The sequence below is a fragment of the Convolutriloba macropyga genome, unplaced genomic scaffold (assembly GCF_964194025.1).
Source record: "Convolutriloba macropyga unplaced genomic scaffold, txConMacr16.3 SCAFFOLD_5358, whole genome shotgun sequence".
In the NCBI taxonomy this organism is placed as follows: Eukaryota; Metazoa; Xenacoelomorpha; order Acoela; family Convolutidae; genus Convolutriloba; species Convolutriloba macropyga.
The window spans coordinates 1,358-17,105 of record NW_027452702.1 but is presented as its reverse complement, the minus strand read 5'-3'; the positions used below and the strand labels follow the sequence as shown (position 1 = coordinate 17,105).

The 15,748-nt window shown below is 35.8% G+C and overlaps 1 protein-coding gene across 1 annotated transcript; it reads left to right on the top strand.

Annotated features, from left to right (window-relative positions):
• Positions 1 to 337: 337 nt before the first annotated feature.
• Positions 338 to 15,320, top strand: LOC142357727 (uncharacterized; the record flags this gene model as incomplete). Its single annotated transcript, XM_075409273.1, has 7 exons — positions 338 to 590; positions 1,929 to 2,259; positions 2,730 to 2,952; positions 9,412 to 9,595; positions 10,728 to 11,010; positions 14,481 to 14,807; positions 15,006 to 15,320. Coding segments are annotated over 7 exons (1,901 nt in total), but the record flags the coding sequence as incomplete, so codon positions are not given.
• Positions 15,321 to 15,748: the final 428 nt, after the last annotated feature.

The following is a 15,748-nucleotide window of genomic DNA, read 5'->3' as shown; positions in this document are numbered from 1 at the left end:
GTTTAAACAAAGTTTTTCATATGAACTAAAAACCTACAGGGTCTATTTTATCACGCCGAAATGACCTCTGATGAAAGCAATTTCGAGTGCTTATAGGGCTAATTCCTTACTAAAATTACAGGAGTTGCACTACTAAAAGCTCACAATAAGTGTGAATTACTGTCTAGCTGACAGCTTCCGAGTTTAGGTGCATATTAAGGTGGCAATGAGAACAAAGAGAGTATTTCACCAGGATACGTATAAATATAAGCTGCGATGTTAACTTTCTGAAACGAATGAAAATTTGTACAAGATTTCATGAACACTTTGGCTATCAAGTAGACAACAATGTGAACAGAAATTTATCTGATCATTTTAGCCTGGGCATCATTGTATCAAAATATTCTGACATTTAGAGAGAGCCACGTGACATTGGTGCAGCAAGGCGGGACAACCTCAGAAGGAGAGAGCAATGGGGGTGTAGGAGTCGGAGGACAGCTAAGTAGCAGACAGTCAACTGAAGCCCTGACCACTCCGAGAGGGGGACGGTTCCTCTCACCTCGACCACCCGAGTACTCACGGGCAACTACACCCAGCACATCCAGATCAAGGTTTGGAAATTTTAATTGTTAGAAGGTCGAGAAAGAGAGAACAACCTAATGTAAGTCGTGCAAAGTTTGAAAAAGCTTGACAAGAAGCTCTACTTGCTCAACGTATACTTGGCTAGAGAAACGAAGCCTCGAAGAACAAGAAAGAACGTGAGAACCGGCCAACAGATTCCAATATTTGAGCGCTTAAGACCAGGAGGTGTAATGTTTAGCAGACTAGGCTTGCAAGTAAGAGTTGCTAGTTTGACTCCAGTACTGGTCCATTTTCACAGTAGTTGCTCCTGCTTAGACCCCCAAGCAAAAATTACACCGAAAATATTGCAACATCAGCTCTCCGCAGAAAGAGACCAGAAAACATTAAAAAAACTTGCGAAAAACCCTCAGTTTCAAACGTAAGAAATCTTTGCTAATTTTGGTATCATAGGTTTCAATCGAAACAAAATCCACTTCTATGGAGCCGGATTTTTAAAATGCCAAAATAAAAAGCTCAATTCAGGTTAAGCTTAGCGAGCAAGAACATTTAATGTTTGACATCTTCTGATAAGATAGAATTCGGATTTATTACAATTCAAAGAATTTGAATTGTATTGGGGCGCTGTCTTTTTTTTAAGATCTGTTCACACATTTTCATGATTTTTGAAGTCAAATTGGAGTAGTGATTTTGGTCACGCCGAAACAGGAAGTGGAGCAAACAAGCGAATGATTTTGCGGCATGAAATTTTTTCGCTCTAAATTTAAAGTAGAGTGAGAAAACGGTGTTTGAACAAAAATTCGCTTTCTCGCTAGTGGTTTTTGTTCACATGCGGTAATTTACTTTGGTTTTCACTGTTTTTTTGATTTTTTGGATCGGATTTTTTTCTAAATGGTTTTCCCAATCCAATCATAGTCCGTTCTAGATCTAGTTTTCTGTTTAGTCAATGAAAATTCTTTGAACTGTACGTCATATTTGTCATGAATTTACCATGTTCATGAAAAAACATAAATATTGCTATGCCAAGTACAAAATCATGATAAAAATGGTTTTACTGAATTTTTCATGGTCATAGTTGCGTCCAAATAGGCTGTATATACCCTGATTCAGACCTGAATCTTCAATTTACAATTGGGATGTAAAGATTCAGCTCTGAATCAGGCTGGTACTAGGGCCCGGGCTGCTATGTTTTTTATTTGTGGCCCGACGGGTGAACCATATTTTTTTCAGACTGATATAACTAAACATTTTTGGATGTGATATTTTAAATCTTAAAATGAGAACTTATCATTTAAATTTTAGAAAAAGTTTCAATTTTCTCTTTTTTTCAGTGACATAAGACCCTATTTATTGTTTGTCTTCCCTTCCAGGCTTACTGGACGATCCAGTACAAAAAGGAGCTCAATGGCGGCCAGTTTCAACGCCACCGGAACCACCTCGTCACCCAGTCCCCCTCCTCACACCACCCACAGGCAGAAACAAGCAGACCCAGATCATACAGCCCAGATGACAGAGGGCCAGGATCTACAACCAGAACCGGGCAGACCAGTTATTCCGGGTGGAGTTGAGGAGATGGGTGGCTGGGGCGATGTTGATGGAGAAGGGGAGGGGGAATTGATACAGAGACCCGATAGCAGAGGAATGAGTACTTTCAGATCATCCACAACATCTATACATGGGCAATTATTCCCCCAGAAAAAGGTGAACATACTTTGATTGGCTGAATTTATACCGCCATGTTTTCCTAGTAACGGCCATTTATCCGTAGTTAAATTGCCTTATACCGAATTTTATTCTTTCAGGAACAATAACTTTCTTCATTATCTATTCTAAATTTGACGACTATCCCCCAGACGAACTCCAACGGTTAATTTGTAAGATCTTCTGTATCTTTGTCTGAACTCTATCTCTAGTAAGAGTCTTACAAGATGGACGGTTATCTTGCAAGACTCTTGCAAATCGGATGGTTATCTTGCAAGACTCTTGCAAATCGGACGGTGATCTTGCAAAATCTTGCAAGAATCTTGCAAGATCTTACATGATGATACGTAATTTTACAGCATAATTCGGCATAATTCTTTCAACTGATTAAGATGTGAAATTTAACCAACAGTGAACATTTTGAGGTTCCAATTCATGATTGCATTTATCTCTAAACAAATTAATTTCAGGCCAAACCAAACTCACCTCCCGAAATGCTTCATAACGACGAAACTTTTGACCCAGTGTCACTCCTAAACTCGGCAGACCTACCGCAGAATAAGAAGCGGAGAGGCAGGGCCGCGAACCGACAACCATCTTCCTCGCAGAATAATGAATGGCCAGCCAAGCAGACTAAAGGGCCCAAAAACCAATCACAGCCCAACATTCACGCCCGCTTCTCACCAACTACACGTAAGTTCCTGCAGCAAAAAGGACCAATAGATATCAGAAATTGAGGATAATGAGCTAAAAAATGTCGGTGATGTGGAATTAAATCTTTCGTAGTGAAGAAACTACCCGGGGTGAGGTGGTCGAAATATGATTTGACAATTATGGTCTGCGGGGTACCCTCCCAGATGCTATAATTATAATTATACGGTCTGGACCACACATTTTTCGCGCTATTTCGAATCATCAGATCACTTCATTAAATCATAGTCCCAACATGTCCGAATTAGTCGAGTGAACTCGAATCATAACCGAATTCAAATCATATGTCCAAAAAGACGCAATAATTGGACTCCTAAAATTATTAAATCTGGTTCATAGTCAAGTTGAAAAAAGAAATTTTTATTTTTTTAAAAATTTTTTATATTATTTCTGTAGCATTTTGTAATTATACAAGTTTTCAGTTTTCTTGTTATTTATCGATTTTTTGAAGAATTATACAAAACTAAAATAGAAAAGGCGCCTCGTTAATGTGCGTTCGCACATGATGTTCCGACCCGAGTTCATCTACATTTTTGACTTAATTGTCAACCAAATGAAGAAATAACAAAAATAGATCTTTGAGTTTAAAACAATCGTTACACAACCTATCTACCAATTGAATTACATAATGCCATGCCTTATAACAGCGCCAATGAGATATGACCTTAAAGAGACTACGACACAAAAAAACAATAAAAAAATTAGCATAAACAAAACTTCACGGCCAAAAGTGAATATCTGAATTTAAAAGCACACAGTAACAACGTCAGAATGCAGTCAGATAAAACCTTAACTACTCAAATTTAATTTCTCTTAACTATACAGCGGACGGAAAGTTTACGTCAGCAAATTCAAGAAAAAAATTGAGCGAGAAAAGTGTCGAAGGCATTTAACTTTTCTCTAAAAACTTTTTTATGTTCAATTATTTTTTGTTTTTTGAACAGCAATGAGATCCCCCTTTTGGCAATATAGTTTTAAAAAATCAAATATGAACAAATACAATAGAACCACGAAATTTTTGAGAAAGCTCGTAGCATCAATGCCATTAATTTCATTAGCTTTCAAAGGAATCCACTAAATACGCTAAAGACTTTAAAAACTTGTTGTTTTCAATAGAACCTAAAGACTTTAAAAACTTGTTGTTTTTAGTAGAAATTTGTTATTTCAATAGAACAAATACAATAGAACCACTAATTTTTTGAGAAAGCTTGAAGTATCAACGCCTTTAGTTTTATTAGCTTTCAAAGGATTACACTAAATACGCTACATTATGCCTCCATGGGACAAAAAGGTTGCTGGTTACTCATATTTGGTCAATGAGACCTTACAACCAGTTTTTGAAGATAAAAATAACAACAAACAAAGACAGGCAACAACCAAAAATTCAGTAGAAAAGTGCCAGAAGAAATTAAAGTTCTTCTCTGAAAACCTTATATATGATCCCGTGAATGTCTTCCCTAAAACAATGGGAACTATCAGTGTTAGGATAGTGTGATAAGATTTCAAAAAGATCCAAAAATAAGAAAAAGTTCCCGAAAATTTGAAAAAAAATATGAAAACTATTGGCCTTGAAGTTTTAAAACTAATAGGTAGAAGACAAAAACGCTAACCAGTTTGTTTTTGATTGATTTAGAAATAAAACGGATCCTGTACGTACTAGGACTGACTAACAGTTCACGAAAAAAAGTTTAGGATCGGTTTCGAGAAACTTTTTTTCGAGAAACTTTGAGAAACTTTTTTTAAAGTCTTAACTGCCATTAAACTCAAAAGCTTTTAACCGAGGACAATAGCTACGATCAGAAATAACACAATAACACGATGGCAGAAAAAATATGTTTGTAATGGATAGTTATCAATAGGAGATCAAAATAAGTCTTAGGACTATGAAAACAACAACAAAAACATGCGAAAATCTGAATTCAGTAGAAAATGAGAAGAAAATTTCGAAACCATTTAAACCATTAGCTTTTCTCTTGAAACTTTGTCTGTGATCAACTGAAAGTCTATTCCAAGCCAAAAAGATTAGAGTAAAATTTGGATAATGTGTATATTTTTGGATAATGTGATAAGAGTTCAAAAGTAACCAATAATACAAAAATAGCCAAAATTTTTGTTTCAAAAATTTTAATTTCTTGTTATTGAAGTCATGTAATCAATAGTTAGAAGATAAAATCGCAACAAAATTTTTTGTTAATTTTAGTACAAAACAATTGGGTTCTGTCAATACTGAGACTGACCAACAGTTCACGAAAAATTTAAGATTGGTTAATGGTCAACAAAAAATTCGAAAAATTATTTTTAAATTCTTAACAGCCATTAAAACCGATAAATTTTATTGGAAGTCAACAAATACGCTCAAATATGCTTCAATTGTATGAGAGTATGAGGATGTTTGTCATGCATAGGTGATCAATAAGACATCACAACAAGTCTTATGACTATGAAAACAACAACAAAATCAGGCAAAAATCCAAAAACTCAGTAGAGAATTGCGAGAAGAAAAGGTTCGAAGCCATTCGAAACCATAAGTTTTTCTCTGAAAAAATTATCTGTGATCCATTGATTGTCTTCTTGAAGCCAGTAGGAGATTTCAATTTTAGGATATTGTGAAAAGATTTCAAAAGTAACCAATAATACGGAAATATTCAAAATAATTTTTAAAACTTTTTGAAATATTGTGTCATTGAAGTCATATTACTAAAAGTTAGAAGATAAAACCGGCAGCTAGATCAAATTTGGTTACAGTTTGACGGAGGAGGGTGCTGTCATCACAGAGACTGACTTACAGTTCACGATAATAAGTTTACGATTGGTTAGCGTTCGAAAAGGTTTTCGAAAAGTTTTATTTAAAGACTTAACAGCCATTAGCTGTCCAATCAAAGCATTAGATATTTTCTCTTAAATCTCATTACTGAACATATTGCACTGTTAGGCAATGAGTCCATGCCATAAGACTCCAAAAAATTAGTACAAACTCAAAATAAATTCAAAATTTCATTTAAAATTATGAAAACTCAGAGTCGAAGTTAAAAAAAAGCAATTCCTTGAAACCGATTTTTTTTTGTTCACTGGGTTTCATTTTACTGTAAAGGAGGTTCGTCATTAACGGAACCTCGATACGAAAAGTGACTTGTCTCTAGTTGACTTATAAAAGCTTAAAAAAGTAGAAAAGTTTTATAAAAAAAAGAGCTCTCCAATAGATTTCGATTTTTTTATATTGAAGCTCCCGATGAGACCAGAACTAGTCTTTTTTATCGCCTTTAGTCTATTAGGAACACGCAGCCGGTTCGTTTTTTGGCAAGCAATTTAAGTTTGAAATACTATTTTTATAGAAAATATCTTAATTTGAAGAAAAATCACACTAAATGTGAACAAATATCCCTTGTTCACACAAAACTTCACTCCTCGATAACTCCTCGAAAAAACGAAAATCAAAAAAATCTTTTTAATTTCGAATTCTACGCTGGACCAGCTTTTTAATGATACCACTCACATTTCTCTGCGATGAATATGTCGATCGGCCAAAATTTAGTGAACAAAAAAAAACCCATTTGAGTATATAGTTCCTCCCCCCACAAGTGGGGTCGGAGCAAAAAAAACTGTATTCCTTCGTACTTTGACATTTCATCAGCAGTTATCAACGGGAATTTGCATTGCAATTTTCTCACTAACTTTTTAACTTTTTTCAGCAGCTCTAATTGAGAATGTGATATAAAAATAATAAAAAATATAGAGACAAAAGAATTTCAGCATGTGTTAAAATTTTTTCTTATCATAGTAGCGCAGTTTTGCAGTGTTTGGATTGTCGAATCATAGTCGTGCAATGTTTTGTGGGAAAATGCTTGTTTTAATAAGCAGGATTTCAATTTTCAGAAACTTTAATTTACATGCTTGTTTTTTATACAGAATTTCGAACTATTTTGCATGCAAGCCCATATTTTTAAATTATATCAATTTTTGTCTGAACATCGTTTATGTCCATTTTTTGTCTTGTTACGAGGTCTGATCATGGTCACAGTTTGAAATCATCGGGTTTCGATTCATAGACAAAATTTTCACAGGATCTGTGCTGAAACGAATTTTTGCGGATTATTTTGTGATAGCTCGCGTTAATCTGAGCTAATTTGAGTCATGATCAGTGCTTCGTTTAGACCGTCCATTCACGACCAATTTTTGTCTGGATCATTCGGCTCATATTTCCAACACTTCAATCCGGGTATTCCATACTTACTCTTTAAAGTATTTAAAGTCTTTAATCATTGTAAATGATGCGTGTTGGTACTTAGCATTAACAGACGGTTGTATCACCATTATAATCTGAGGTGAAGCCGAGCAGTTGAGTAGGATCTCGAGGGTAATCAATCGTTTTGTAGTGTTTTTAATCAGTTCTCGCAGCGGTTATGCCAATGATTCTCAAAACTTTTTCAATTCACACAGTTTTTTATAGAATTTTTTGTAATAGATCTGATATGATTCTTATCTGTTCTTATAAGATAAAAATTCAGTTTTCTGAACGATATGATTGTATAAGATTTGATAAAAGCTTAGCAAACAAACTCAAAATCTCGAAGAAAACTTTTGTTTAGAAAAAAACTGTTGTTTCTAGAAACTATAACACTTTAGTTATAGCATAGTTACACGGACATTTCAACTCTTTTTTCTTAGAAGACAAAGAAATTTTCTCTCGAAATCTTAAATTCGGATTCTAGGTCTACTGCGTTGTTTTCCCAGCAATAGTGTTGTAGTTCTGATTGGACGTTAATCTAAAACTAACTCAACTAATGTTATCCCGGGTTGACCAAAAGTTTTAATCATAGAACTTTCATATTATGGACCATTGACTTCATAGATAAAAAAAGTTTTAAAAGGTTTAAAAAACTATAACTTTCCCAAAAAAGAAAGTTCTATGACTCAAAACTTTTCTATAAATGGAAGTTTCATGACTACAACTTCTCCATCATATGGAAGTTCCATGGATACTCCTTCTCCATAACAGCAGAAAGGAGGCATTTAAAGAGTCTTGGTTTCTTCGTGGGTCCTCGTGAGCTTCTTAAACTACAAGGGAAAACCGTTTTGACTGTTTTTCTTGCAAAATTAGCAAATATTGAGGCTCTTTTTTTGAATACACATGTGCAAAAAAGTGTCTTCAAAAAGACTCGGAACAATTTAAAAATCTGCATTTAACAATTTTTTTTAAAAAAAATTTTATACAACTCACACAGCAGATCCGGATGCACGCTTGGGCGCATGTTGAACGTCTTCGAGTTCCACGCTGTTAAAGCTTGTTTCACTAAAGAGAAAACACGTTTTATATGGTGCCAAATATTGATAATATGAGAAGGAGTAACATCAAAAGACAAAACAGTGATATATTGCTTTCAGTTCGTTAAAAGGTGAATTTTTGCTTAGTATCAGTTCAAACACACAAGATACGCTTCAAAAGTGGTCTGTTTTCCACCAAAAACTTGAATGGCAATAAAACATTTCTTCTTAAGAAAGAAATTAGTTTATTTACGGAAAAAATTGAACCAAAACTGTTCTATGAAGTTCTATGACTACAATTTTTTCATTGTTGTTTGCTAGTTGCGATCCCATTTGATGCGACGGCGGCTTTTCATTGAATAATTAAGGGCATGCAAGGAGTTTTTTTTTGATAAAATGTTTTTCATTTTTCTCCAATTTTTTTTCTTTTTCTATGAAGTTCTATGAGTACAACTTTTCCATAATTCTCTGTTCGCTAAAAACTCAATTTTTCATTCTTTTAATTTTTTTTGAAACATTTTTTTTACCTCCTTTTCATGATGTAATAAAAATTTTCATAAAAATTTAATTTTATTGAACTCCCTTATATGAAAGTTCTATGACCAGCTTTTGATAGACACCATAATATGAAGTTGTAATTTTATAACTTTTTGAATTATGGGGTCAACCCGGAATCACTACAAGGGTTGATTAACTAAGTTCTCTGAGCATTGGAAGTCATCTATGATTTGAACTTGAAACTGGAAAACATGAAAAAAAATATGTATTAAAAGAATTTAAAAAGTAAGATTTAAAAAATGATGCACTTTTAACCTGTCTTGTAGGAATAACGAATATTGACTGAGTTCTGCGTTCTTACGTTAGTTAACAAGAAAAACATCAAAACACTAAAGAGCCAGATATCACACAAAAACTAACTGTATATAGGTACCCTTAAAACTCGTTAGTCTCAAAAGTAAAATTCAAATAAACTCTATGGAAAACATCTGTCTGGAATTTAGATAACATTGCAAAAGAACGCGTTGTCTTGCAAAATTCGTGCGAGACCCCGCGCTTATTTAGTTTCAAGCAAGCGAGCTTACAAGATAGGCCATGGCAAGCAAAACTTTTTAAAATATACGTCTATCGGCTTGAATGAAAAGTTCTCTACCACTATTAAGAAAGTGACATTTTGAATAGAAAACGTTCTGGTGCTGAATGGCGACGGCGGTGAGGAGGAACAAGAACGGGAGTTTCAAGGAGAATGGTCCAATGAAGTTGGAGGTGGAATCGAACCCACGCCAATTGAGGATCAAGTTATTCCCTTTCATTACAGTCCTCCTATTTCAAATCATCAGCCAACAAAACCTCATACGCCTTATATGTAAGAACAATTCAAAAACTACCAAAATTCAAAAATGGGTTGAACTCGCAGGATCTTCTCCGTTAGTGCCTCCCCCTCCCCCCCCCCCCCCCCCCCCCCCCCAGCTTAGTGGGTGCATATTATTTGCACCCCCACACGCTCGAGCCTTTTTTTACATAATGATTTACTATGTAATGGCACGTGCTGTGTAACGGGGGGGGGGGGGGTATAATGTACTGAGGCGCACCAACGGAAAGGATCCAACACGCATTTGACTCTAAATATTTTGTCATAGTTTTCGATTTGTTATCAAATTTTGTGAGAGACTTTCCAAGGTGAGGCAAATTCAATTTTTGATGATCAGTTTGGCGAAGAAAGGATTCTTGGATAACCTTAAGTTATGGTTAAGTGACTCGGCTTGAAGTCACTGAGAACTTCTGGCGTTTATCGAGAACCGCGACGCGGTTCCAGATATTAAGTCAGAATTTCGAAGTGACTTCTGCGTCACTTAACCATGCTTAAAACACGAAACGCGCACGTTTTAAAATGACGAAAGTCAACGAAGTTCAACTTCTGGCTAAGTAGCAACTTCTGGCATTTTGACTTCTGGCACTGCAGGCTTTCAGCATTTTAAAATGTGCACGTGAGTGTTTTAAGACGTGTTCTCGATTTAAGTTTGTAGGTCGCGTGATCTCGTGATGGGTAGAGTTTTTATCAATAGAGAAAAACAAAAGTCTAATTTAGAGGTCAAGTCTATACATCATATCGGCCACAGTCAAACGCGGATTTGCTGACAGCAATTGGTACCAAACAACTGAAATAATGGGGGGGGGCACTTGTGGACTCAAACCAACTTCTTTAAAACTATAATTGAGAGCGCTACTGACATCCTGCTCAAAAGAATTATTGTAGCTTTTTCTAGCTTATGTGACACAAACTAGCCTATTGCATATAGATCTTTCCCTGTTTATCCCCATTGTAGCCCTCCGGCGTACTGGGCCTAGAACCCAGAGATCCCATTACCGTTAGTTAATATTTCATGGTAGGGATCCAGCGTTTTATGGGCGGGGGCTACAATGGTAAAATCATCAATCGTTTAACTATGGATTGCTATTTGAAGTCTTATACAGGAACTCTTCATTTACTAATACAGGAATCAAGACGACATAATGATGATCTCTGGTGACATCGACGGAGTAGAATTCCAACAGAACAACTACGACAACGGGATCCCAGAGAGACCAGGGAGTCCAATCAGATCAGTGCTTGGGGGAGGGGAGGGGACTACAGTGGATGGGTACGAGGAGGATGAGGCGATGATGACAGATGTCTCCCTTCCTATGAATGTCTCAGATGTGGATGATGGGGACCATGAAGAGGAGGAACATGATCCCCCCACTGTTATCCATAGACCACCCACTGCTAATCCACACCAGGTAATCATAACAAATACATCATGTTTCGACCCAACCCTCCTCCCCCCTCCCCCCTCCCCCCTGAGTTATGAGCTGAGAAGGATCGGTGCAATGACGCACAAATAGTGTCACACAAGTGAGAAATTTTGCTTTTCGGAATCTTGGTCAATATGATTGATTTTTCATCGCTTTCTCTGTTTGCCGAATAATTAAACCTGATTCATTTCTAATGCAGAATATAATCTAACCACTCAAAAACAGATGGGTAGTTGAATCAGCCAATCAAGCGGTGCTCTTAAAACCCGTCAGCTGAAAAAATTTGAGGAAAACATGTTAAGATCACTTCGGTTGAAAGTTTAACGAATTAACTCGAATTATAATTTCTCGAAATGTTAAGAATGCTGCTGTTTTTTGTTCGAATGACATAAAAACTCTGAAAAAATTATGTCTTATTTAACGAAGACCAACGAGAATTTACAATGATTTTTGAAAGTAGAATAATTCAATATTTAGAGCTCATTTTTAATCGCAACAAACTCATATCCGAAACAAAAAACATTTCTGACAGTCATAACCGGTCCCTTAAGACAATGAAAACAAAAGTTTATATAAAACCGAGAAAAAGTAATGTTCTTAATCATAAATAGTGTCAAAAGGTTGAGAGAGAACAACCTAATGTAAGTCGTGCATAAGATAAGCTTGACATAGCTTGACAAGAACCTCTACTAGCTCAACGTATACTTGGCTAGAGAAATGAAGTCTTAAGGAGCAAGAAATAACATGAGAATGGGTTATAAGAGATGCCCAAGTTCGAGAGGTAAAGACCAATTGGTTTAATGGTTAGCACACTAGGCTTGCAAGTATAAAATGCTGGTTCGAGTCTAGTACTAGTCTATTTTCACAGCAGTTGCGAGTGCTTAGACCCCATAACAATTAGTTCCAGCCCTTAAAGGTAAGATGCTGCATCAAACTTTCAAAACTTTGGTTATCCTGGACACCAATTCTACAAATCCTAAACTTCCTAATAAGAAAAAGTAGCCATGTATTAATTCAAACCAATTGATTTCAAAGCTTTTCAGAAAAAAAACAGTATAAGAAAACTGTACTCAACTAAAAATCTTTTTGAGTAATTTGTTTTCTTAACGAGAAAAAGCTCAATAATAGGTAGCAAGTTCATTTCCGGTAACAAACTACTTGATCTTGACCTGATTGCATTGCATGCCAGTGGTCTCGACTAAACAGTGTCAAGTTCTTAGTGGTTGTACAAAAGTTTGTGTCCTTAAGAGGAGGTGAACTGGAAAAAAGAAAACATGTTTCTAGAGAGCACAAAGAAGAAAGTGTTTTCCAGAGAGAGAACGATTAATTTTTTTCTTTAAAATAGTTTCCAATAACACTTGCGTTTTTTATTATTATTTCAAGGGATTTGCTATTAGCTCTGACAGCTATGCTTATTTCCTACTACAGTGAAAGTCAAAGATTGCGAGGAGTCTAAACTGATTTCATTTTGGCTATTCAATTTAATAAAGCTTGGGCATTGTTGTTTTTTTAAATTAAAAAACTCAAACAATTAAATTTTAAAAACATGTTTCTAATTTCGTGGTTTGATTTTTTGCATGTTCTGTCGACTATCAAAGGCTGTTGTTCTAACAAGGTTGATTGTAACGTCTTTATTTTCCTCAATTTTTTAAATCGTAATTCAGGATTTGCACTGACATGTTTCTTTGCTGTGTCTTGTTTTTTTTAAAGTCAGCTTCTTGATCATTCGTGCATGAAATTCAACAGTAGCATTGTGTGTAGGACGACACTATTCAAAAGTTTTGGAGCAACCCTTTTTGTTCAGCGCTGGTTAAATTTTTTTCTCCATCTCGTTTTACCTAAATAAACTGATCCTATCTCTTAAATCAATCTCTGCTTATTTTAATAAGATGATTTAGATAGGGATGTTCCAATTGTACCAATTGTAATTGAGGGTTATCTGAAAGCAAATTTACAGTACATGTCTACATGTCTCTAAATCAGGTACAATCATCAAAGTAATTTTTAAAAACCTTTTTTAGGTTTCGTTTTTTTTTTCATGTGCAATTTGAGATGAGACAGTTCTCTAAAACGATCGCAATTTTTTTCAGGTAATCTCCACCTTTGATTGAATTTTGACTAGCAAATAACAGATAACGAGATTCAAAAGGACTTTCTGATCGTTTTAAGCAATGAACTCACCTGTTGCCAGAAATAGAACAAAGTAATTATAATGAAGCGTTCATATAACTGCTAAATGGCAACGCTAAACTGCAACTGCAATGTGCAACTAATTCATTTCATTAAAGTATTTGTGCCGTTTTTGTTCATTTTATCAAAATTAAAGCTGCAATTGCCGCTATTCAGAGTTTCAAACTTAAGCAGATGAAGGTACTGTCCTAATTAAAACTAGCTGAAACAAAAAAGATGTCACAGTACTTTGTTATTTAAGATTAAGTTACATCATTTTAAATCCTAAAAACAATTTTTTTCTTTTTTCCGGCTCTGGCTATAAATGCTACCACTACTAGATAAGTTTCTTTTCAAAAAGTCTTAAAATCTTCTTCAACTAGACAAGAGGGTTATCAGAAACCAAGTGCCTAATAATTGTTTGAAGTCTGGCATATAATCTCCATTGACGAATGAAATATAAGTATTTCCAATTGAGCAACTAAAATCATAACCTGCTTCGTGCATTCACGGATTATTTTTTTTTCAACGAAAGATGGCCAACTATTTTTATTCTTACGAACGGTCTTTTAAGAGCAATTTTTACCAGGGAATTGCAGAAAGCAAGCTTTTAATATATCTGTTCAATTTCTATTTAAAGTCTGAACTAGTTGAAGAAAAATCAAAACCTTGGGCATCAATTTTCCTTGAAAAATTTATAAAATTTCTCTACTTTGATAGATTTAGTTCTTAGCTAAGTTTTAAAGAATACCACTATGCAAAACTTTGCAAAAAAACGTCGTTTTGACAAAAGTGGCACAACAAACAAATCGGGCCAAGATAGTTCCTAAGCCCCAAATATATCTCGTGCGTTAGAATAAAAATTAACAAAAACAAATCTTGGATGGCCATTGTCCTATCTTTAAGCAGTTAAATTTTAGAAATAAATCACAATAAAATTTGGATAAATCAGAATTTGATTATTATTCCATGAGGCAGTAAACTGATTTTTTTAAAAAAAATACTGCAAACCTTTTCCTTTAGTCAATATTTTTAGTTCAAAATTTTATGTAAAGTCTGCAAAAAGCAGACCCAAAAGAACCAACGGACGGAAAAACTATGCAAAAATGCCTTCACTGCACTTCTTATAAGTGCAACAATGATCTCTGAGACGGATATAATTAAATCACTGCGTGTTGTCAAAATTTTTGTGAAAAATGAGAAAAATGAGAGGGGGTTAGGGTTGGGAGATATATATGGGGCAGAATAAATCCTAAAAATTACTTTAATTGCAATTTTATGTTCAGAAGGCCTCACCACAACATCATCAGAATCAAATGCAAGCAGCTCAGCCCATCTTCAACCAACCTACTCAGAAAATTACACTCGACATGGGTTCCAACCTCCTTCTCGGCTCACAGACCAAAAATTCCTCCCCGCCAGCGGCCATGCGACCCGAGTTGAAGTCGACAGTCTTTGGTATGGGTAGGGGAGATGATGGAAGTGGGGGGTCTTTTGGCTTGCCTGATCAGCTACCTGGGGACATTAGAGGAATTGGTGGGAAAGGGGTCACTGGGGATAAGCAAGCGGTGTCTTTTCAGCAACCAGGCCATCCGGGACAACCACGACACGGAGTATGTTTTCATTACCCAGTGAAACGAAACTCGATGGTCTTAATAAGAAACATAATGAAAAATAGAAAATTATATCAAGTTCTTTCCATGCTTTTTGGAATAAAGATATCAAGATAGCCTTTTTACAGGGAAACCAACCATGTCAAAAATCTTTTCGTGTTCAAATTTAAGATTTATCATCCAGAAAGTAATTTTTAGTCACTTCAAACCCACACGCAGCCCTTCCCACAAAAACAATCTCCATCTGCCCAAAACCAACCGCAACCCAGCACCCGGGGGAGGGGAGGGACAGGGAAAGCGGCGGGGAGGGGTGGGCCTGGCTCTCCCAGTCAACTCTCACTCTCGCCAGATAGTTCCCTTTCCGTTTCGGCCAACACCAGGACAGCGGTGTACTCTGGCAAAATGCCCCACAAACGAGCCGCACTTTCTCAAAGCCCATCTGCAGCAAATAGGCCGACGCTTCAAAATTCTGCAGGGCCACCAGAAATGAAGGTATAAACAATCAAAATCAAACAATGGGGTTAGATATATCTTCATTTTGATACATCGAAGTATAGAACTACAACAATTGTTTTAGATTCATTTCACCAAAAACAATTTCAAAAACAATGCACTGATAAGAAACTGGTTTTCTATAGTTCAAATTGAATGATGTTTTCGCATAATCAAAGAGCCGTACCCAGGTTTAGGTACCCAGTGGGAAGCAAGTATGTCCAGACCGAAGATGAACACACGAGTGATGCGTCGAGCGGGGTGGGCGTTCAATATTACATAGTCTGAAAATATCAGAAAACGCACAAAAATATGAACATGAACGCACGAACGTCAAGTAAACACAGGAAAGTGAACTTTTTGTTTCAGACTCAACTTAAGACTCTTAAGAATCAATTAGAGATATGCCATACCAAAATTAATTCAGTTAGAACAAACTCGTCGACTCG